The sequence below is a fragment of the Triticum aestivum genome, chromosome 4D (assembly GCF_018294505.1).
Source record: "Triticum aestivum cultivar Chinese Spring chromosome 4D, IWGSC CS RefSeq v2.1, whole genome shotgun sequence".
NCBI lineage: Eukaryota > Viridiplantae > Streptophyta > Magnoliopsida > Poales > Poaceae > Triticum > Triticum aestivum.
The window spans coordinates 480107476-480131790 of NC_057805.1; the positions used below are offsets into that span (position 1 = coordinate 480107476).

The 24315-nt window shown below is 49.8% G+C and overlaps 2 protein-coding genes and 1 pseudogene across 2 annotated transcripts; 1 reads left to right on the top strand and 2 right to left on the bottom strand.

The window, feature by feature from the left end:
• Nucleotides 1-620: 620 nt before the first annotated feature.
• Nucleotides 621-11021, top strand: LOC123098803 (lysine-specific demethylase SE14-like; annotated as a pseudogene).
• A 358-nt stretch (nt 11022-11379) lies between these two features.
• On the bottom strand, nt 11380-11945 carry LOC123098804 (uncharacterized). Its single transcript, XM_044520879.1, has one exon. It carries the CDS (start codon nt 11846-11848, stop codon nt 11570-11572), a length of 279 nt encoding a protein of 92 aa, XP_044376814.1. The 5' UTR covers nt 11849-11945; the 3' UTR covers nt 11380-11569.
• A 4118-nt stretch (nt 11946-16063) lies between these two features.
• LOC123098805 (probable acetyltransferase NATA1-like) lies at nt 16064-17066 on the bottom strand. The gene has a single exon (XM_044520880.1). The coding sequence runs from the start codon at nt 16948-16950 to the stop codon at nt 16264-16266; it is 687 nt and encodes a 228-aa protein (XP_044376815.1). The 5' UTR covers nt 16951-17066; the 3' UTR covers nt 16064-16263.
• Nucleotides 17067-24315: the final 7249 nt, after the last annotated feature.

Sequence of the window (24315 nt, forward strand, 5' to 3'; positions counted from 1 at the left end):
AGTCCACGAGCCCCATGTCCTTCTCTTCCTTGTCCTCTCCTAAACGTCAAATGCAAGCCCTAGGTCGTCGTGGACGTGGAAGACGACACATGACACAACAAAGAGGACACCAACAGTGAGAGGGAAAAGGAGGGCAACGAACAATACGGTGACCAGATGATGGGGAGCATAGAGCCGGGGAAGGCAAGCCTCCCGTAGAGGAGGCACGAGGAAGAGCATGGAGGCGTGGTGCAAGGAAGGCGAGCAGTAGCGCCCACCAGATCACAGCGTGGATCACACGGCTTAGCGGAAGCGGAAGATGGGGAGATACCTTTCGCAAAAAAAGGCGGGGAGATACGTTGAGCATTTTTTTTTGAGCTTTACGTTGAACATTTCTAATAGGAACGTGTATGCCTGGTTTTTTTCCCTCAACCTTTTTTTTTTTACTGCAGAGACACCAACTGCCTCGTCACCGAGAAGGCGCATTTTTACCCCCCGCGGGGCCAACGGCGACCGTGTTTTGCTTCGCTTCGCTTGCTTGCTTCCCTGCCGGCGGAAAAAACCCGAGTCCACACACTGTCTTCGCAGTTTCCATTCCAACCCCGCTGGCGTTGAGCCATTCCCCTCCTCAAACCCTCCCACCCCACCCCACCCCTCCCAAATGCTGCCCCCGCCTCGCCGTCGCCGCCGCCTAAAACCCTAGCCCCGCCCCGCCCCGATGCCGGAGCCCCCCGTCCCGGCCTGGCTCCGCGGCCTGCCGCGCGCCCCGGAGTACCGCCCCACCGAGTCCGAGTTCGCCGACCCCATCGCCTTCCTCTCCCGCGTCGAGCGCGAGGCCGCCGCCTTCGGCATCTGCAAGGTCATCCCGCCCTACCACCGCCCCTCCCGCCGCTACGTCTTCGCCCACCTCAACCGCTCCCTCCTCTCCTCCCCCTCCACCAACCCCAACCCCAACCCCGCCGCCTCCTCCGACTCCTCCCCCAACCCTACCCCCTCCCCATCCCCGCCCCCGCCGCCCTCTTCACCACCCGCCACCAGGAGCTCGGCACCGCGCGCCGCGGCCGCCCGCCGCCGCAGGTGCTCAAGCAGGTCTGGCAGAGCGGCGAGCGCTACACGCTCGACCAGTTCGAGGCCAAGTCCCGCGCCTTCGCCAAGGCCCACCTCGCGGGCCTCCGCGACCCGACCCCGCTCGCCGTCGAGTCCCTCTTCTGGAAGGCCTCCGCCGACCGCCCCATCTACATCGAGTACGCCAACGACGTCCCCGGATCCGGCTTCGCGGCCTCCGCGCAGTCGCATCGGCGGCCGCACAAGAAGCGGAGACGGGAGGGCGCCCCGAATTCCGTCGACGAAGGGGAGAAGGCCACGGGGTGGAAGCTGTCCTGTAGCCCCTGGAACCTTCAGGCGATTGCGCGGGCTCCCGGGTCGCTCACCCGGTTCATGCCCGATGATGTTCCCGGGGTGACCTCTCCCATGGTCTACATCGGGATGCTCTTCAGTTGGTTCGCATGGCACATCGAGGACCATGAGCTCCACAGTCTCAACTTCCTCCACACCGGTGCGCCCAAGACGTGGTACGCGGTTCCTGGGGATCGGGCTGCCGAGCTCGAGGAAGTTATCCGTGTGCATGGCTATGGAGGCAATCCTGATCGCCTTGGTATTCCCCTTTCGTATGTTTGTGCCATCACTATATTCATCATTGTAGTATTATGAATCGACTGAATGTTTGTTCGTGCAGCGTCCCTGGCAGTGCTTGGGGAGAAAACGACATTGATGTCCCCTGAGGTCATTGTAGCCTCTGGTCTGCCCTGCTGTAGGTACAATCTCTGAAATGCTCACTGCTCAATGTTTTCCTGTCAAGTGCCTATGGTACATTCACATTTAATTTGTGTACTGATACGCATTCTGCGTCCGTGCTTCAGATTGGTACAACACCCTGGTGAATTTGTGGTGACCTTCCCAAGGGCCTACCATGTTGGGTTTAGCCATGGTCAGTGCATCCAGCCTTTAGATTTCATTACATCTTTTGTTACGACATTCCATTATCGTGATATGATAATTGTTAGACTATATATTACATCTATGATTTAATTTTATGCTTATAGCACTGACAGTAAACTCAAATAATCTACGATTGCCCGTGCACTGATGTGTGCTGTTGTTGCATTGTTTCGTCAAAATAACTTTTAATATCTTAGGTACATAGCAAAATTACTAGGGAACTCTTGTTTTTTTTTGCCCATAGGATGATCATGTTTGATTTTCATATCTTTATAGTTGTTTCGCTACATTGGATTTTTACCCAACATTTTGATAGACATTTAAAGAATTTAACTTTGTAAGTCTACAGTCCTGTTCTAAGGTTTGTTAATGATGAGGATAGTCTTATCTCTGCATGCCTGTAATACTATCTATTAAGTTCAGGTCTTCTACTATGACTTAGATCCCCCTGAGGTAGAACATATCTATAAGAATAATTTATTTTGGGCGACCAGCAGATAATGTATAGCTATCCATTTTGTTTGTTCTGTGCAGCAGTTCTAAATGGTCTGACCAATATATTACAGGATTTAATTGTGGAGAAGCTGCCAATTTTGCAACTCCTCAGTGGTTGAAGTTTGCCAAAGAGGCCGCAGTTCGAAGAGCTGTGATGAATTATCTTCCTATGCTTTCTCATCAACAGCTACTGTATTTGCTAGCAGTTTCCTTTATATCCAGGTAAACTTTTATTTATGACCCTACATACAGATCAATGCAGCATACTTTTTTTATCTCCCTACATAAGCCAAATGGTAGAGTAAGCGGCTTAACTAGATGTACTCATTAGCTCTGGCATAACAAAGTGATTATGCATGGGGTATACACTTGTTAGGTCTGGACACTGAATTTCTTATGTATAAGTCCAGAAGTATTTGTACATCTATTGGAACTTGTGTGGGGGGTCAGTAGGCGCCTGCATCATCTGGTACGCCAAAATAACAAACTTAATATATCTGCTCAGAGACCAGGGAACCATATCACATTGATAGATAAGAAGTGTTACTATTGAAACATGAAAATGAGTTCTGCAGTAGAAGATCCCCAATACATGTATCAAATAATTGCATTAGTACTTCTCTACCCATAGCTTATGTTTTTGTTGAAGGCTGAATGTGGTTAACATTGTGGCTTGCCAACCTTCATCCGGCTAGCTTGTAGGAGCAAAAATCACTAGTTGCTGTTATGTGGTTTAACATAAATTGTAACTTGGTGCTGTCCCTTATCCAGTTACCTATGGTGTGTGTAAGACCCATTCTGATTCTTTATTTGCTCTACACACATCAATGCTGCACCTTCACAAGAGAAATTAGCCACGTAACTTAATATCAATAGGAAGTTAGGAACAGAAATAAGCACCTATAGAATCTACAGAAACTTTTTATCGATGGCAATAGGTATCATTAGCATTTCACTGTTTGGAGGTGCGATAACATGGTTGAAGGTCACACTCAGTTTTAAATGTAATAGGAAAATTCATTAATACCATTCAATGATCATGCATTTTGCCTGTATCTTGTCAGAATTTAACATGTATATTAAAGTTGAAGTCTGATAAAATAATAGAACTTAAGAGTTTAGAAGAACATTACAGAAGCCCAAAACGTGTGTTTGGCATATATTCAAAAGAGAAGGGCAGGAAAGCATTAAATGATAGAGTCCCTAGGACATCTTAACTCTCCAGGTTCTCTTGGGAAGGTAGCAATGCCATTTTAAGCTAACAATGTTATCACCTTTATTTTATATATATTGAAATTTGTATCTTCCTGTTTGTAGAAGTGGTTTTACTTAGAAAAAAGTCCATTTTACTACCCTGAATAAAGTGGGTGGTTCACTTTACCCCCTGATCTATTTTTCCGCTTCTTTTACCCCCCAAACAAACCCAAACCGGACAAAACACCCCCCCCGGCTGGTTTTTCTCCACCCGCTGCTGATGTGGCACTAGTCAATGGCGGTTTTGACCTGGGTGGGGCCCCCTTGTCAGGTTTCTCTCTCTCTCTCTCGTGCGCGCACCAACCGAAGGGATGGGCAGAGCGCCTAAAGCGAGCGGAGGCTGTAGGCGTCGCCACGCCTCTGGCGACAGGGAAGTGGTCGAGCGCGACGCGGCCACGCGCGGGCAAGCGCAGCGGCCACGGGCATGCGGTAGGGGCGGCGAGGGGCTGCGGGGCAGGACGGACGGCGGGCGATCTGAGCGGCGCGGCGAGGAGCGGGCAGCCGCGGGGCTCGGGCACGGTCCGGCGTCGGCGCGGGAAGGGAAGGGGCGGCCGGGCACCGGCCGACATGGGCAGGCGGCTGCGGTCAGCGACGTCGCGGGCTAGGCGAGCGCGCGGACGGGGCGCAGCGGCGGGGCAGCACGACAGCAGAGGAGGCGCGCGCGCAGGTGCGGCGGGGGGGGGGGGGGGCTCGCAAGCAGCAGAGCAGCTCGGTAGGTGCAGGTGGCCGGCGAGCGGGCGAACGGGTGGCGGCGGCAGCAGACGCAGAAGCAGCATCGCCGTGCGTGGGAGGGGAGGAGGAGCAGGGGGCCCCGCTGGGGCGAGTGCAGCAGCAGAGCAAGCGGGCGGGCGCGGGCAGGGCGACGGTGAGCGCGAGCGCGTGTGGGCGAGTGTAGCGAGGCATGGCAGATGCGCTAGGGGCGGCGGCAACAACAGCAGGACGAGCAGCGCAGTAGTGGCGGTGAGGGCGAGCAGCGGCAAGGCGCGGTGGCGGAGCAGGGTACCCCGTGGAGAGAGAGAGAACCCTGACAAGGGGGCCCCACCTAGGTCAAAACCGCAGTTGACTAGTGCCACATCAGCAGCGGGTGGAGAAAAACCAGCCGAGGGGGTGTTTTGTCCGGTTTGGGTTTGTTTGGGGGGTAAAAGAAGCGGAAAAATAGATCAGGGGGTAAAGTGAACCACCCACTTTATTCAGGGTAGTAAAATGGACTTTTTTCTTTTACTTATATTGGACAGCATCATGATTGCCTCCTGTGTCGGAAATTTATGGTTAATGAAACATGCAACATAAAAAAACTTGACCAACCAAGCACTAGCACTTGGCATTGTTTTAAGACAAAATGACAGACACCAGAATTTCTGTGGAATAAATTTTGCTCCACGGGAGTCGAACCCCAGTGGGTGGGTTGGTGCTGGCGCAGCACCCCCCCACAGAATGAGCGATACTCGGTTCCTGAAAGAAAATTTATCATAAGAAACACACCTGTCATTGTTGTATAATGACAAGTTGTTCTCTTGATCAGTTGGTCTCCATGCTATAATTATGGATTTAATTATGCTTGATTTCTATTGCTTTGGTGTCCATATTAAAATCACGAGGCTGCCAAATGATTATTAGGTTTATATTTCAGAATCTTGAATCTAGTTGGTTATTTTGATTTCAGAACCCCCAGAGAATTATTGTATGGAATCCGAACCTCTCGTTTGAGAGATCGAAGAAAAGAAGAAAGGGAACTACTAGTCAAACGGGAGTTCTTACAGGATATGATTAGTGAAAATGAACTTTTGTGTTCTTTTCTCAAGAAGAAATTAATTGACAATGCTGTTCTATGGGAGCCTGACCTGCTGCCATCTTCTACTGCTTTACATTCCTGCTCCTCTGGCCCAAAAGCTCCTTTGAAGGTTGATGATGTTCACAGTATCGAGTCTGTCCCCAAAGAAAACAGTTCATCTGATGATATTGCATCTAGAGCTGGGGTACAACCTAAATGCATGTCTATGGACAGCAAATCATCTGATGCCATGTCTACTTCCGAGGCGCAAAAACTTGATACTGACACTGATGATGATGGTGACCTTCCTTTTGATTTGAGCATTGATTCCGGCTCATTGACCTGTGTTGCTTGTGGAATTCTTGGCTTCCCGTTTATGGCAATTTTGCAACCCTCCAAGAAAGCATTGGAAGATATGTCCCTTGTTGATGTAGAGAGATTTAAGCTGAATTGTGAAAAAGAGAACCATTCAAATGCAATTTCATGTTCTCCTGATGATGGCAATTCAGGTATGTCCTTACTTTCCAGCTTTCGTAGTCTCTTACAGGTGCAGGAAATAAGTGAACATTTTACTGACAGGTGCAGATTTGTTTTGTGTTGTCAATTGTCATCGTTAGTACTTACCGCTCTTGTCATAGTTTCCGCTTATATGATAAACCTCACTAGGATCAAATTCTTAGCATCCTTGAATCCTTATTTTCTCTTTTCGTCGAACATGATGAGTGATCCTGTCTTTTAGCACATTACAATTAATGGGTATGGTCGAGTAGAAATATTCTGTCTAGAATAATTGTAATAGCAATTAATTCTTGCTGTGTGCTAATCATTGATTACATCACAGCTACTTTGTTTTAATTACATTGTTTGCTGATTTTTTGGTGATACATGGAATGCATTACTGAACCCCTTTTCCCCACTGTTCTCTTATATTATAATTGTTGAAGTGTATATGTGGATTGCCTAGCCCTTTCCATCAGTTCTGACTTTTGGTTGCGTTGGCTAGTGCATGAAGCTTAACATGTTATCAGGGCCTAAGGTCTTGCGTTCAAGTCCTGGTTTTTGCAATTTATCCAAAAATTGCTGCTGCCCCCCTCTGTGTCCACATATAGGCCTCTTGAGCCATACCTCCGAGTCTATTCACGTGTTGACTTCGCTCGTCACACGTGAGAGGGGTTGTTGAAGTGTATCTGTGGATTGCCTAGCCATTTCCATCAGTTCTGACATTTTGTTGCGTTGGCTAGTGCATGAAGCTTACCAATAATTAGTGTCCTTGCTTGTTTATTAAATATATTTTCTTGTACTTTTCATTCTTTTATATTTCAGGTTTAGCTACAGTGATATGTTTTGTTTTTGCATGTGTGAATATTTGACAAAGGTTTCTCCCTATTTGCCAGGACATCCAGTTATTGCCAAAAGACCTTCCAGCCCTGTGGCAGAGTCTAACTTCAGTCATCAGAATGCGGAATCAGATAAAGATGGTGTGGGACTTGATGGACCCCTACCACCACATAATAATAGTTCACATTCTTGCAGCAGTGAAAATACCCTTAATCCGTGCATCAACACAGAGACAACCGAGACGAAGATACCGAGCGCTCGTTTTGGTATAGAATTTAGTAAACAAACTGGCAGAGGTGATATTGATGCACAAGCCACAGAAAGTTGCGGCAACACTGTTGACTGGAATATATCCTCTGCATTTGTACGTCCCCGTATCTTCTGCTTGCAACATGCACTTGAGATTGAAGAGTTGCTTGAAGGCAAAGGGGGTGTACATGCTCTCATCATTTGCCATGCAGGTAGAGTATGATGCTAACTTACTTTATTCTCATATTCTCTTTTACTGCAAATGCCTGATGCACGCTGCCTTGATCCTTCACACTGGATATGAAATCAGTAATTCCTCTTTTGAGTTTTGACTTCTGACACACTTGTGTGTTGTCATCATGTTTGGTTTGTTAAAGCTTTGTTTTATAAGATGCTAAATTGGTTTAGATTGTCTTCATCTGTGTGACTTATTTTCTTTGTATTAATAAGTTATGGCTTTTTCCTCTATATAAAAGACTAAACTCTTGAATATACTATGAAAATCAGTGTATTATTTTGTATCATTGGATACAGCTCTGGTCTTTCGTAACCCAAGTGGCAAATCCCAAAAAACAAATATAATAACATGAAACATATTGATTTGTGTAAATTTATTCCAGTATAGATTATAATTGGAGGATGGTCTTGAAGCCCTGTACTAGGATGGAGCGCATAAATTACTGCAATTATTTGTACAAAAGCCAATTTATTTTTTGAAGGATATAATACAATTGAACTCTGGTCTCTGGTTTTTGCTCGATGTGACTGGTGTCGTATTCGCTGGTGTTATGCAAGTGAACTGTGCTTGCAGCTAATTGCAGTCATATCTGCTATATGTGGAAATTACAGATTACACGTGACTTGACCCACTACGTGCTATTTTTGTAAATGGTCTTTCTGTCGGATGCTATATAAAACAGTGCAGAATAATGCAATGATGGAGTAGACAATAGATAGAGTGACCATAGGAGTCAAAGTAGCGGTACTTGTTTAATTAGCAAAAAGAGTGGCATCTGAACTGTTTATGGCACTAAGTCCAAACTTCAGGTCAAAACGATCACTTCAAAGATTGCACACATATGTCCCGAAGCGATCCAGGGAGCTCTTGGCCCACATTTCCTTATTTGTTGACCCAAGAGTGCTAATTGCAGACACATGCAAATGACTCTAGCTTTGGGAGCTTATGCCTCCTTCAAAATATCTCAAGTAAACTCTTGTTTTGAATCATGACTAGGAACCAATTCTACACATGTTAATACCATAATTTGATTAGTGTATTTCTTGAAGTTTAAAAATTCCCCCCTTTTTTTTTGCAGATTACACCAAGCTAAAAGCACTTGCAATATCAATTGCCGAGGAAATCGAGTTTCAATTTGACTGTAAAGATGTTCCACTTGCAAATGCGTCCAAATCTGATCTACATCTAATCAACATTTCAATTGATGACGAGGGGTACAAGGAAGATGAAAGAGATTGGACGGCACAGATGGGTCTAAACATGAAATATTTTGCCAAGCTTAGGAAAGAAACACCAGGTTGCCAAGAGCAACCTCCTCTATCCTTTTGGAAGAGATTAGACATCTCAGATAAGCCTTCGCCTATTTCTGTCGTTCCAAACCTCAAATGGCTCTGCAGGAGAGCACGAACCCCATATAGAGTTGTTGGTTATGCTGCCAGTCGTAATGCCACAGTAGGTCCTGATGTGGTTAGCCCTGCAGTTACAAAGGCTGAGATGGGCACTTCTGGAAATGCTTACGAGAATGCCAAAGAACAGCAAACTGCTGAACAAGACGCCCCTCTGGAGCCAAGTAGGTTGCAAGAAGCTGATGATGTTGCTGATATGCACACGTGTTCTGAGGACATTGATCAAGACATGCATTGTCTGATTGGTAGCAAGAGACAGCGAACCGCTGAACAAGATGCCCCTCTGCAGCCAAGTGGGTTGCAAGAAGCTGATGATGTAGTCGATATGCACACGTGTTCTGTGGACAATGATCAAGCCATGCATCGTCTGATTGGTATCCCTGTTGCTGTTGCTGAATATCCGATGATGCATCAAGTTTGTGAAGGTACAGTAAGTGTTAGCACCTGTGAACTTGACGATCTGGTAAGTGCTAGCACTAGTGATGATTCAGTTTGTAAAGCGTATTCTCAGGATTCACCTGGGGTGTCAGATGACTTTACCGCTGAACAGAAAAGTGTCCAGTCAGATGAGTTGACTAGTTCCGTAGCTATGTCCGTACAACAGTTCCTTGTCGATGAAAGTATGATTGCAGAAGACAGCAGCAATCATGAAAACTTGGGTTGTTATAATGTTACTTCAGAGTGCAAAGATAAACAGCTGCAAGTTCAACAGGAGCAGGAGAATATTGAACTTTGTAATAATGCTGGCAGAAACTTGGCCACAGTAGTACAGGTTGATTCCAGCCATTTCCGTGACAAGGCCGTCAATCTCAAGAGTGCTATTCCCACTGAGTCACAGCATGAGTATCCGAGGAGAGATGCCATTGTTTTGGAAGGCATGCAAGCTGCTTTGACGACAGTGGTCTCTGAAGAAAATAGAAATTCAGTTCACACAGAATTGGATTCCCTTGGTATTTTACTTGGAGCTTTAGCAGAAGAATCCATTCTAGCAGATGTTCCTGGAAAAGATGAGGTTGACGATGCTTCCTTGACATTGATGACGCTGGCTAGCATTGACCAGTCTGCAGGCGATGTTGCACACAATGAAGTTATAGAGACGTCTAGCTCTTCTGTTGGCGCATCTCTTTCATGCAGGGGGCGGACTTTGACCAATTTGGCATCTGATGGATCGCTTAGGATTCAGAACGCTGAAATACAAAATAAACAAGAAAACGCTGAAGAAGTTGGTGCCTGGAACTGCCAGGGTTTGAAGAACAGCAGAGGAATACTTGACAGTTCAGCAAACAGTTTATCTGAGACAGGCAAAAGTTCAGGCACACCAAATACTTATCAACCAGACATATTGTCTAGAAGCATTGGAAGCTCAAAAAGAACGAGCATCATATGCTATGTCAGACGCAAGCGCAAGCAAAAAAGAAAGAGGGAATCACAAAGTGTTGGGAGCTTTGCCCGCGCCCCGTGCGAGAGGCTGAGGCCCAGGACGAAACCTGCAGTAATCGAAGAGCCGGCAGAGCAGATTGAAACCGCAAAACCATCCGCTGCCGCAACCAAGGGCAAGAGGTCTAAGGTGGTGGAGTTATTTCAGTGTGAGATCGACTTCTGCGACATGACATTCGAGAGCAAAGCGGACCTCCGCGCCCACGAGCGCAACATCTGCACCGACGAGTCATGCGGCAAGCGCTTCCAGTCGCACAAGTACCTGAAGCGGCACCAGTGCGTCCACCGGGACGAGAGGCCGTTCAAGTGCCCCTGGGAGGGCTGCGGGATGACCTTCAAGTGGCTGTGGGCCCAGACCGAGCACATAAGAGTCCACACGGGAGAGCGCCCGTACGAGTGCTCGGTTGTAGACTGCGGGCAGACGTTCAGGTACGTCTCGGACTACAGTCGGCACAGGAGGAAGTTCAATCACTACTGATTTGGTCGTCGCAGCGCTGTAGGGGGGCAAAGGCTCCTCCTCTGGCTGGTGCTGCTTTGTGTGTTGAGGTACGTTCGTCCTTCGTTTGTTGTAGCAGGCTAGCAGCTCACGTATTTAATTAACCGACCGGCGGCTAGTGTTAATCCCGTTCGTTAACAATGTGCCAAGTGTAGTCTAGGAAGTAGAGATAGATTGGGGGGTAAAAGGCCAGATGGCCCTTCATTCTTTTTCTCCGTCAAGTCCAGTCATGTATGTAATCCCTTTATAAAGTTTTATCAATTCGATGATGCCGAAATCTCCCTCAGTTGAGTGATGTATCTAAACTAATCTATGCTCAAGTTTATTAATGCAATGATGACGAGATCATCTGGTTCGTTCGTTTGCTGCCTTTTTTTTTTCCTCTCCTGAAGTTGTCAAAATTATTAGCGATAGGATCTTCACATCATGCGAGTGGTTTGGTATTTGGTTTTGTGGTGTGTGAAGCAGCATTGTTGGGGACCTTGCAATTGCAGGCCTACCAAATTTTCTGGGAAACAACGGCACACGCTAGACGTGATTACACGTTAAACAGTCCGAGGCGTTGGATTCTTTACTGCTTTGCCTTTAGGACTAAAATACATAGCATTGGAGTGAAATACGTCCTGTTTAACCCTATGGCATTAGGATTAGAAAACCAGCGAACTAGATTTGACAGATAAAGTGCACATCTTAGGAATTCATGAGCTCTTGTTCGACATAATCACTTGACTAAATTAATTAACTCAAAAATCCACAATATACAGTTCCTCAAGACTTGAACATAATGACGACGATACAAGTTTTAACCAGAACTAAAAACAAGACCGAACCAACCAATGATCCTCATAGAGTAGTAGTAGTAGTAGTAGTAACGATATATAGGCCATCTAGACGACGACGATGATGATCTAGTGCGACTCGACGGGCGGCGGCGTGTTGTTGTTGGTGGAGCCGTGGTCCTTGGCGCCTCCGCCGAAGAAGGGGATGGGGTCGGGGAACATGGAGGTGACCTTGTTCTTGAGGCACTCCCAGTGCTCGCCCGCCAGCGCCCCCGTGAACTGCTTGTACTGGTCCTTGGCCTTCTCCAAGAGCGACGCGTCCTCCCCCACCGTGCTCTTGAAGCACGACGTCGACTCCTTCTCCGGCACTGCGGCCGCCGCCGCCGCCGGAGCCTCCTTGTTCTCCATCAGGTCCCGAAAGCCGAGATCGAAAACTTTCTACGTCAAGAGAAGACGACGATGTCGCTGGTTCTGCTTGTGTTGCTTTGGTGGCCAGGGTTGTGCGCGGTCGTGCCTACTTATATGCAGGGGAGGGGAGGTCTTGTCTTGAGGAGGAAGCCGGGGCCGTTGCGGACTTGGACTTGGACTTGGAGTAGGGGAAAAGAAAGAGAAAGAGAGCGTCCCGTTGTTAACCTCTTCTTCTTGGATAATAATTGGATAAGAACACAAATTAACCACACGAGGAAGTACCACTTAGAAACGAACTCTTTTCTTTTCTGATGATCGAATGAAGATAATCTCAATCTCAAGTGCAAACGGGAACGGGAGCTGCTCGTCCTCCCCGCTTCTTCCTTGTCCCCTGCTCCAAGCCGCGCGCTTTCTTCTCAAGCAATAAAACGCCCCTGCTCCTTTATAACTCCAGCTCGCCGCCACCCCATAGCCGCAGCAGCAATATCCGCACCTCTTCTCGATCGATTCCCTAGCATTCTTTGATCTCTCTAGCAAGCCCGGCCGGCGTTCTGAGTGCCATGGACACCAAAGGAGCGGCGGAGGCAATGCTGAAGGCGGCGGCGCCCATGGGGGCGGAGGAGGAGGCCATGCTCAAGGCGCTGGCGCACAAGCAGGAGGCTGCTCCGGCGCCGGGCCCGGCGGGGCCATGGACGACGGGGGGCATCACGGGCGCGGCGTCGGCGGCGGTGGAGCGCTACTGGGCCAGCCTCAAGAGCCAGGCCAGCGCTGCCGGCGAGTACACTACGAGCAAGGCCCTCGCGGCCGGCGAGTACACGACGCTCAAGGCCCGCGCCGCCGGCGAGTACACTACGAGCAAGGCCCGCGCGGCCGGCGAGTACACTGCGAGCAAGGCCCGCGCCGCCGGCGAGTACACGACGACCAAGGCCCGCGCGGCCGGCGAGTACACGACGCTCAAGGCCCTCGCGGCCGGCGAGTACATGACGAGCAAGGCCCGCGCGGCCGGCGAGTACACGACGCTCAGGACCCGCCAGGGCGTCGCCCTCTTCGGCGAGCCCAACATCGGCCCCATCAAGACCATCGTTGATCGTTGCTAGATAAGATTTCTTTTGATGAGATGCCAGTAGGTTGAGGCTTTGTTGGTTACTGAATGCTTCTGTCGCTGATAATTAGTTTAGGTCTTCAGAGTTGAATAATTAGCTGTTGATCCCGGCACAATATTGTCGCCGTAATTTACAGGTTTGCTTATGGAACAATCAGTTTTCCCTGTATGCAGTTATGCAACATCAGCGGTTTTATTTTTCAGCGTTAATTTCAGCTTGTACACTTATGCAACATCGAAATGTAATCTGGATAACGCAATACAGCATTATAACATTATGGCAGAAACACCGTGAATTCCAATTATCATGAAGATTTATCATTAAAATCTCAAAATAAAATAAAATAAAGAGTTACCATTAGGCGCACACAAGCAAGCCGTGCGGACCTTGTTTCAGTAAAATCTCTACTTTCCTATGTTGACATATGGCCTTTGCGGTCATAATACGGAAACAACACACCTTCACTTGCAAAACCGATGTATGGCCTTTTATAATGGCTCATCAAATGAAACTTAACATCCAACAGGCCAACACTGCATCAATCCACATACTTCTCACAAGGGTGTATCTGATTTTTCAGTTTTAGATGTTTTCAGAGGTGCCAGATTTTCGATCAATGTAATTCTCCGATGAACCCCTTCAGAATTTGGACATAGGAGTGTGTTGCTCATCGTTGCATTCGCACTAACAATGTACAGCTTCCTATCATATTGTTATGGCCGGTTTAGTTAGGCCCACCGGGCAATCTTAGTCCATAAATTATCTCAGATTAATTCTTATACAAGTTATCTAGATTATAAATATAGGCTGTAAGACTTTTTTTTGGAATTAAGCAATAAGAAGAATATTATTTCTATTGCCCGGTTCCTAAAGGAGCCGGAACCCTAGCCGCCCCCTGCCTCTTGCGCCGCTGCCGCCATCTTCCTCTTCCGTGACGGCGCCCAGCCGCCGGCGCAGCTGTCCATCGCCTCGCCCAACCCCCTCCTTCCCTTACCGCTTACGCCCCAGGCCTGGTAGGGTACAAGTTCCTATCAATTTGGTATCCAGAGACTCGGGTTCGATCATGTCGTCATCAACACCCACGCCGCCGCTGCCCATCATCACCACCACCCTGATGACCACTGCCGGGTCCCCAACGCCGCCGGCCCCGATCACCTTCGCGCCGCCGGCCCCCGTCACTTCCGCGCCGCCGACAACCTCTGTCTTCACGTCGGAGGAGATGACCAGCACCCTGCGGGACCTCGTGACGGCCGTCCAGGGCATCTCCCTGTACTTGGCCGGCCCGCACACCACCCCGCCGGCTGCGCCCCCCGCCTACAGCCATCCGGCGACGCACTGGCCGATCCAGAACGCGTCGGGCCCGAGCGGGACGCCCCTGCTGCCGTTCCAGGCGGGCTACACCGGCGGGCCCCCGCCGCTGCTGCACCTGCCCTGGTACTCGGTACCCGCGGCGATCGCCGGGGCCCATCCGTCGCTCCAGCCGCCGCCTGCCCCAGCGCCGTCCTGGTCGCAGTGGCCCGCCGGTTCTCGCGCCGCCACCCGCGCCTCCCGCGCCCGCCCCAGCGCCGCAGTGGCCCCACTGGCCCGCGCCGGCCCCAGCCGGGCCAACCGCACCGGTCCAGCTCCCACCGCCGCCGCCCAGCTCCGGACTGGGCCAGTCCACACCTGGAGGACTTCCGATCCAGCAGGTCCGGTTTCCGCCGTCACCGTCCCCAATCCCGGCCTGGCTAACAGGGACGTCGCCACCGCCAGTTTACACAGAAGCCGGGGACCCACCGGTACCCACGCTGCAGTCTGGGGCCTCGTCCGGCTCCGCGGGGGCCTACGACGGACTCCCCACCGTTGTCCGGGCGCCGTCATCATCACTGCTCCGCACCGCCGAGCCGGTCGGCCATGGCACGCCGACCCAGACGCCGCCACGGTTTGCCAAGATCAATTTCGCCACTTATGACGGCACGGAGGACCCGCTTAACTGGCTCAACCAGTGTGAGCAGTTTTTCCGTGGCCAGCGCACGCTCGCGTCAGAGCGCACTTGGCTGGCATCCTACCACCTCCGCGGTGCAGCCCAGACCTGGTACTACGCCCTCGAGCAGGACGAGGGCAGCATGCCCCCTTGAGAGCGCTTCCGCGAGCTCTGCCTCCTTCGCTTTGGGGCTCCGGTTCACGGGAGCCGCCTGGCGGAGCTCGGCCGCCTACCCTTCACCTCCACGGTGCAGGACTTCGCCGACCGTTTCCAGGCCCTGGCATGCCATGCGTCGGGCGTGACGGCACAGCAGCGGGCCGACCTCTTTGTCGGTGGACTTTCGGATCACATCCGCGTGGACGTGGAACTTCGGGGACCCCAGGATCTCCAGTCGGCCATGTACTACGCCCGCGCGTTCGAGCGCCGCGCGGTGGCCATCCAGCAGGAATCACCGTCCCGGACCGCTGGGTCGCTACCCGGGCCGAATTCCGCGCAGGGTCGGCCTGCGCAGGCTTCTGCGGCACCCCTCGCCGCGACCGCGGCGCGCCCGTTCCGCCGGCTCACCTCAGCCGAGCTACTCGAGCGTCGCCGCCAAGGGTTGTGCTTCAACTGCGACAAGCCCTACACGTCCGGCCATGCCTGCCCGCGACTCTTCTACCTGGAGGTTGCAGACTACATTCCGGAGGACGCCGTCACCGTCGCCGCCGACCTGGCCGCCCCAGCTGTCGAGAAGGTGTTTGACGCTGGTTGATCGCCTCGAGAAGTTCCGCGAGCGCTTCCCCACCTTACAGCTCGAGGACGAGCTGTTTGTGCCGGCGGGGAGAAGTGTTATGGCCGGTTTAGCTAGGCCCACCGGGCAATTTTAGCCCACAAGTTATCTTAGGTTAATTCTTATGCAAGTTATCTAGGTTATAAATATAGGCTGTAAGACTCTTTTTGGAATTAAGCAATAAGAAGAATATTATCTCTATTGCCTGGCTCCTAGAGGAGCCGGAACCCTAGCCGCCCCCTGCCTCTTGCGCCGCTGCCGCCATCTTCCTCTTCCGCGTCGGCGCAGCTGCCCATCGCCTCGCCCAGCCCCCTCCTTCCCTTACCGCTTACGCCCCAGGCCTGGTAGGGTACAAGTTCCTATCACATATATTCAGAACATGATAGTAACAGGGAATAATTCCAGTTTCAGATTCAATTCATACATATTCCAAGGAAGGCAAGAACAGGTCCATAATGCATCTCCATGAAGAACATATCAATGCACATCAGTAGCAAGAATACATCACCGAGTGGAGGCAAAATCCACCACCTTTATTGTTACCAGTCGCCGGAGCCCAGATCTCTCCTCTCCTACTGGCCTACTGGGCCTTCCCGCCGGCGTCCTCCTCCTCCTGGCTGCCGGTGCCGGTGCCCTTGTACTTGTCGAGCGCGGCGCCGGTGAGCCGGCAGATGCGCCACTGCTTGAACACCTCGGCGCCCATCCCCTCGTAGAAGTCGATGGCGTTCTGGTTCCAGTCGAGCACGCACCACTCCACGCGGCCCATCCCGATCTCCGCGGCCCTGCCGGCGACGGCGGACAGCATCATGCGGCCGAGCCCGCGGCGGCGCCACGGCGCGCGCACGAAGATGTCCTCCACGTACAGCCCGGGCTTGGCGAGGAAGGTGGAGTAGTTGGGGAAGCAGATGACGAACCCGGCCGTGACGCGCCCGCCGCCGCGCGGGGACGGGAAGGCGGCCGCCTCCGGGTCGGCGAGCGGGGACGACGCGGAGAGGTCGAGGCGGCGGGAGCCGACGGTGTCGGCGGAGGCCGAGGCGGGGGACGGGGAGAGATCGAGGATGAGGGCGGTGAAGGAGGTGAAGGGGGCCGGCTGGGGCGTGGGGAAGAGCGTGGAGGCGAGGAGCTCGTGGGTGGCGGCGAAGAGGTCGGTGAGGAGCTCGAACTCCGCCATCTGGTGGATGAGGCTGTGGATGTGGGGCACGTCGCGCGCGTCCGCCAGGCGCAGCTCCGCCCACACCTCGCCGGAGAAGGTCGTCGGCGCCGCCATCTTGGTGCCTGGGTTCGGAGGGATAGGGGTAGGTGGGTAGGGGGATACGCTACAGCTAGGGTTGCTGCTCTGCTCTGTGACGAGATGACCGGCGCAAATGGAAATGTAGAGTGATTTACCTTTAAAGTAAAATTTTAGGGAATCAATAACTCCCGAACGCCTGTATTTTAGGATTTTGGGCCGAACGTCCCATGGACCATTGGATCGAATCACGAATCTTAAAGTAGGTCTGACCAGCCACGTCATTGATTTCTTATCGTTCGGAAAAGCAGGGGGTCGCCCCGAACGTTTTGTTTCTCCACGGCCGCCCTACTCCCCTCCTCTCCCGCCCGCCCCCCCCCCCCCACCTACCCACTCACGAGCAAGCCACCACACCACTTCCCCTCCATGGAGCTCCCGTGTCCGGCACCTGCCCCGGCGACGCGCCTTCCCACCACCCCGGCGACGCCACCCCGGCGACGGCTGGCGGGGTCGCCGGCTTCCCACGCGCATCCAAATGAAGCGGCGGCTGTGGGATCCACCGGAGGTCAGCGCCAAGGCCTTGAGACCGTGGCGGGGCTCGTCTTCTCGTTGCCGGATCTAGCCGCCGGGGAGGCCATAGCCGCGGTAGGGAGGTTGCGCGTCGACGACAACCACCTCCAGGTTTCTGCCGCTCCCCCCGACACGGGGCTGCGTCGACGGCGCCCGCGGCGGCGACGACCATGTCCAGGCATCTGCTGCTCCCTGGCGGCTGGCGTGGGGCTGCACTTCGACGACTTCCGCGGGGACGACGACCACCCCAGGCACTTGCGCTCCCCGACGTGGTCACGAACGCGAGCTGCCCTGCTCCCGCTGGGGTGCTTGGAGATCAACACCGTTCTCCTAGTCAGTGCTTTGCTCGGTAATGCCCAGCCCCAGAATTGTTCCATTTCTAAGATTTTTTTTTGTTCTAGCGCAGCATACATCACCAAGTGAATCGGCTGGCATAGGTGAACTAGCCATTTTGCTTTGCTCGGTAATAGAACAAGCGATTTTGGGAGTTGTTGATTCCGTAGAACAACTTTTTCTGTGTATTTCGTTACTATTCTACTGACTGAAAATCATTTGCTTTTGTGTGATCTGAACAAAACAAATATGCATACTAGTCTTCCAGGACGGAATGAGTTTTGAGAAGAAAATAAATGATTTGCAGCTATATTTGATCGGCTATGTGCGCTGAATTTCTGTAGTGATGAAAGGGATTTTTAGAGTTTCTGGTCATCTTCGTTGAACAACATCAGAGATAATTAAACTGAAAAGGGATATGGAGTAATCAAATCTTGCTTTTCGTTTAGAGAGAAGGATTCAGTACTAAACATGTATTGTACTATACAATTTTTCTTAAATTTGCTGTCTCAGTGTAAAAAATTTCTAGAAGATGGCAGATACAGTTATTGAATCATGGCAAATTTAGTTCTCGGATCATGGAAAAATCATTGCTTTCTTGCCATGGCAACTTTCGATGGTGGATCATGGCGCATTTTTACTATTTTCTACCATGGCAACTAATCTTATACTTCTTGCGATGTAAACATAAAAAAGAACTAGTTGAATTGATGATGGCAAATTTAGTTTACGCATCATAGCAAATTTGCTTCCTGGAAGATGACTAATATAGTTACCGAATCGTAGAAATTTTAGTTCTCGGATCATGGTAAATTCATTGCTTTCTTGCCATGGCAACTTTTGATTATTTAAATTGCCGCGGTAATTATTTAAATTGTCAAAAACAAAAAATGGCAAATATTGCCATGGCAAGTTTTAGTAATTATTTCACCTTCATTAACATGGCGAATTTACCTACACCCCCATGGCAATTTTTAACATTTTATTGCCATGGCAAGTTTTACTATTTATTTTGCCATGTCAAATTTACCTTTTTATTAACATGGCAATTTTACCTAAATCCACGTGGCAATATTTAACTTTTATTCCATGGAAATTTTTACTTTTTTTATTTGTCGATGGCAAATTGACCTTTATTAACATGGCAATTTTACCTAAATCCCCATGGCAATATTTAACTTTTATTGCCATGGCAAGTTTTACTTTTTTATTTTTTTGATGGCAAATTGACCCTTATTAACATGGGATTTTTTTACCTAAATCCCCATGGCAATATTTAACTTTTATTGCCATGGCAAGTTTTACTTTCTATTTTTCCATGTCTAACTTAACTTTATTAACATGGAAAAATTAGCCTTTTATTGCCATGACATTTTTTACGTGACATACATGACAAATTTACTTTTTTGTCACTCATGACACGTCTACTCCCATGGAGCATGACAAGTTTGACTTCTAGTTTTCCATGGCAAAACTACTTTACATCCACGGCAAATTTTGCCTTTTTCCACCGTTCATGGTAATTTTTGCTTCTATTGACTATGGTACATTTACTTTATAAAACATGGCAATTACTACTAAATAAAAGATTTGTGCTTTTTTGTTTCTGCTCGACATGATGGCAATTTTAAATCCATATTTTTTGTCTCTTCAATTATATAGTAAAAATAGCATAATTTTTTTTTATGTACATTTCTTGCCATCATGGTAGAGATGCAAAATTGCCATGAACTGTTTTCTTTTTCGCCATTTGCATAAAAAGATCTTTTTTTAACCATGGCAAATTTTGCTTATAAAGATCATGGCAATTTTTTTATCTTCAATCCATAGTGATTTTTTAGTAGTATCTTATTCGTTATTTTCTATCTTTCACGACAAAATTATTTTGGGACCATTTCAATTTTTTTAGAGTATGGCAAATCTGACCTCTATTATTCACAGCCAAAAGTGGGCTTTCTTTGTCAAAATAGTTTTTGGGTAAATTGGGCTTTGTTTTCTTTTTTATTCAACGCAAAAAAGGGCCTAGAGTGATGGTGTTCGGGCTGGCCTCTTCTCGTCCCGAACAAATATGTTCAGTCGATCGGCTCCCCCGTAACGAACGACTCGTTCGGTCTGGGGCTCTCCCAGACCGAACGGTCGGTGGATATCTGGGTCCAATTTTTTTTCGAGAAAACGCAAATGGCCTTTGCGTTTCATTGCATTGGAAAGATAGGGAATTTACATCCTCCTAGGAGACAAGCTTACACAGTTGTCAGATGATCAGTGGACATCCCATGATGATGGCAAAACGACCCTGAGCCCTTGAGCCCCAGCCTTTGCCCAACATCGGGCCTCGTCCTTGATCCGGTCGACAAGCTCATTGAGCGATGGGATCACATGGTCAAAAACACACGTGTTCCTATGCTTCCAGATCATCCACGGCACCAAAAGCGCCACGGATTTCAGCGCCTTGCGGAGCGCTGGCGGTGTGGAGTCCTTCGCGTGTAGTCACCAGTCCATGATCGAGTCGTCGTGCTCGGGCGTCGGCGCCGGTAAGCGCAGCCAAGCTAGGATCTCATGCCATGTGTGCCTAGCGAAGGGGCACACGAGCATCAGGTGTTTGATCGTCTCCGGCTCTTGGTCGCATAGGAGGCATCGCGGGTGGTGCTGCAGGCCACGTCGTGCAAGCCGCTCCGCGGTCCAACAGCGATCTTGGCAGGCCAGCCAGTGGAAAAATTTCACTCTTGGCGGTGCCCAGCTCCTCCAAATGAGTTTCCAGGAGTGGCAGCCCGTCACGCCCTGGAAGGTTGCCCGGTAGCAGGACTGAGCAGTGTACACGCCGTTAGCGGTCCAGCTCCATAGCAGCTTGTCCGGCTCGTTGGACAGCTCGACGTGTGTAACGCCCACGATGCGGCTATATCTCCCACGTGTCGAGGCACGACTTAGAGGCATAACCGCATTGTGGTTTTGTCGCAAGAAGGGTCATCTTCACACAATCCCATGTAATGAACAAGAATGGGATAAAGAGTTGGCTTACAATCGCCACTTCACACAATACATAAATAAATCATACATCAATCAGAGTACACACATAGGTCCGACTACGGAACCAAAATAAAAGAAGACAACCCCAAATGCTAGATCCCCGATCGTCCCAACTGGGCACCACTACTGATCAACATGAAAAGAAACAACACAACGAGCAAGATCTTCATCGAGCTCCCACTTGAGCTCGGTTGCGTCACCTGCACTGGTATCATCGGCACCTGCAACTGTTTGGAAGTATCTGTGAGTCACGAGGACTCAGCAATCTCACACCCGCGAGATCAAGACTATGTAAGCTTATAGGAAAAGATGGGGTAATGAGGTGGAGCTGCAGCAAGCACTAAGCTTATATGGTGGCTAACATACGCAAATGAGAGCGAGAAGAGAAGCAACGGAACGGTCGTCAACTAGTAATGATCAAGAAGTGATCCTGAACTCCTACTTACGTCAAACATAACCCAGAAACCGTGTTCACTTCCCGGACTCCGCCGAGAAGAGACCATCACGGCTACACACGCGGTTGATGTATTTTAGTTAAGGTCGAGTGTCAAGTTCTCTACAGCCGGATATTAACAAATTTTCATCTGCCACATAACCGCGGGCACGGCTTTCGAAAGATAATACCCTGCAGGGGTGTCCCAACTTAGCCCATTATAAGCTCTCACGGTCAACGAAGGATATTCCTTCTCCCGGGAAGACCCGATCAGTCTCGGAATCCCGGTTACAAGACATTTCGACAATGGTAAAACAAGTCCAGCAAAGCCGCCCGATGTGTCGACAATCCCGATAGGAGTCGCACGTATCTCGTTCTCAGGACACACCAGATAAGCGAAGCGTACAGGTACCGACGTAACCCAAGTTGCCAAGGGATGGTCCCGCACGGTGCTCTAGTTTGGACCAACACTCCGAGGAGCACTGGCCCGGGGGGGGGGGTAAAATAAGATGACCCTCGTGTAGGAGATATGCCCTAGAGGCAATAATAAATGATATTATTTATCTCCGAGTTCAAAATTATGTTTATGTTTCATGCTATAACTGCTATGGTTCTCGAGTCTGCAATAACCACGAGGCTCGGAGGAAGACTCATATGCACGTGTGGAATAATAAACGGTAAAATGTATTCCTAGTCTGGCCTCTAAGACTAGCTCAAGTGTTGCATGATGGTTATGTTTTCCTGGGCATGTCTATGTCAGCAACCTTGAGGGCATAATGTTAAGAGAACATTTGTGTTGAATCGACCCGGCATGATGTTATGCTATGAGATTCATTCGTCGCAAGTTTATTGGTACATAACACAGAGATGGTTAACGTTTGCATGATTCCTTGGACCATGAGAGTATCGAGTTTCTTCATGCTTGCTTCATGAACTTTGGGGTTTGTTAAACGTCATCCGTAAATGGGTGGCTATTACGGCGGCTTACGGGTTCATGGAAAAGTGTGTCAAGTAACTTGATAGCTCAAGATTGGGATTTGCTCCTCCGACGATGGAGAGATATCTCTGGGCCCTCTCGGTGTTACGGTATCCATCATCGTCTGGCCAGACACTTTGTGATTTGATCACGGGGATGCCGGAACACGATAACGAGAAAAGAGAACAATACCGGTAACGAGGTAACTAGCATAGTGGACAAGTTGTTGATCCACGGGAATGCCAACATGTCTCACCTCGGGTATTTGTAACATATCGCGAAGCAACAGGAATAGCACACGGCAACTGGAGGTTCACTCGAATATTTATTCGTGTGGGTATAGGGGTCAATATGGGTGTCCACGGCTCCGATGTTGATCATTGATCGGAAGGGGTTCCGGGTCATGTCTATACTTCACCGAACCTATAGGGTCACACGCTTAAGGGTCATCTATCTGCTGAATACTAGACAGGGAGTCTGAGAGAAAATCACCGAAAAAGTTTCGGACACCGAAAAGTTTCGGACAGCGGAATCGTACCGCAGAGAGAGGTCATCGGATAAGTTTCGATGATACCGAAAAGTTGTTTCGGGATACACCATTAAGTCAAATTGGTTTCGGCACATGCCTGATAATTCTTGGAGGATGCCAGAATCATTCTGGAAGCTTTTTGGAATTTTCTGAGATAAAAACCGGAAATGTTCCGGAGCTGCCGGAGCCACTTCAGATGCGTTTCGCAGATGAAAATCACTAAAACCGGAATTGTTTCGGAACGCGTTGAAAATCATTTTAGTGGGTACTGGAAATGTTCTTAGCCCACATAAATATTTTCAGTTCGATCAGACGCTGAAAAATGTCGTCGTGAATAGTGAAAATCAGCTTTATGGTTACTTTATGGAAAGCCACCTTTTGGGGCTTTGCTCCAAAAGATCTTGGGGATGACATGGATGGATAGGAGCCATTTTTTGGGCCCCTCATGGGGGTGTGGCCGGCCACATGGGGTATCCCCCCTTGGGGACCCTCTTGTTCCTTGGTTTCACTCCTAGGTCCTTGTGGAAGGACTTCATTCATGTGCATTTTGGGTTTTTTGTGAAACTACCCTACCCCCTTGGGATTTCCTATAAATAGAGGTGGAGGGGCAGCCCTCCACACTCATCCCTTGCTCTCATACACATGCCATGCATTATCTGGCTTCTTCTCTCCCTCCCACGAAAAGAGTTTCGTAGAGCCGTAAGGCTGTCTGGGTTCCGGCAGGAACTAGTTCTGGACGGCGAAGCCCTGCCGGATAGATGACACCGTATGTGTGCAACTCTGTAGAGAGATCGTAGTTTCGGTCTTAGTTCGTGAGTGCCTCCCGAAGGGCTGTCCGTGTGACCGTCCGAGTTTCGAAGGTCCTCCCGAAGGGCTGTCCGAGTGACCGTTCGAGTTTCGAAGGTCCTCCCGAAGGGCTGTCCGCGACACCGTCCGGGGGGCTGTTCGACCGCCTCCTGGAGGGCTGTCTGAGGAGCAGATGAGGGTATACATCCTCGCGGTTGGGAGGTTGTAAATCCTAGCTGCGGGGATCTGCACCGCCGATCGTCATCGACTCTACTTCCCGCTGCGCTACGAGTCGGTAACGAAAAAGATCAAACCATGTATGCAGTCTCCATAGTGGTCCTGGGCTGGTGCGTAGGTCGGAAAATTTTTGTTTTCTGCTGCGTTCCCCTACAGTGGCATCAAGAGCCGTGCTATGCGTAGATGCAGGTTTCGATCTAGAATACATGGAGATGTATGGGTATTGCATAATATAATTAGGTAGTAGATGAGATCTATTGCTGAAAATTATTTATGCGGGTGACAGATGAAATCTGTTACCCGAGGTTCTTGTTGCTTCCCTAGAATTTGCGTTTGCTCAATCTCGAGACAGCATGGTGGAATTTGACAAAGTTCTGGCAATCTGTGATCCTGATTGATCATGGAAGTGCTATCAGTTCTTTGGGTTCTGCCGTAGTCAAAAGAAAGATGAAATTCGCAGATGAAAGGGCATTGCAGATATGATCTGCACGGGGGTCATGCGTATGACGAAGTTTA

What these genes read in the sequence shown, in the direction of transcription:
- LOC123098804 (XM_044520879.1), bottom strand. Translation starts at nt 11,848, where the DNA reads ATGGAGAACAAGGAGGCTCCGGCGGCGGCGGCGGCCGCAGTGCCGGAG.
- LOC123098805 (XM_044520880.1), bottom strand. Translation starts at nt 16,950, where the DNA reads ATGGCGGCGCCGACGACCTTCTCCGGCGAGGTGTGGGCGGAGCTGCGC.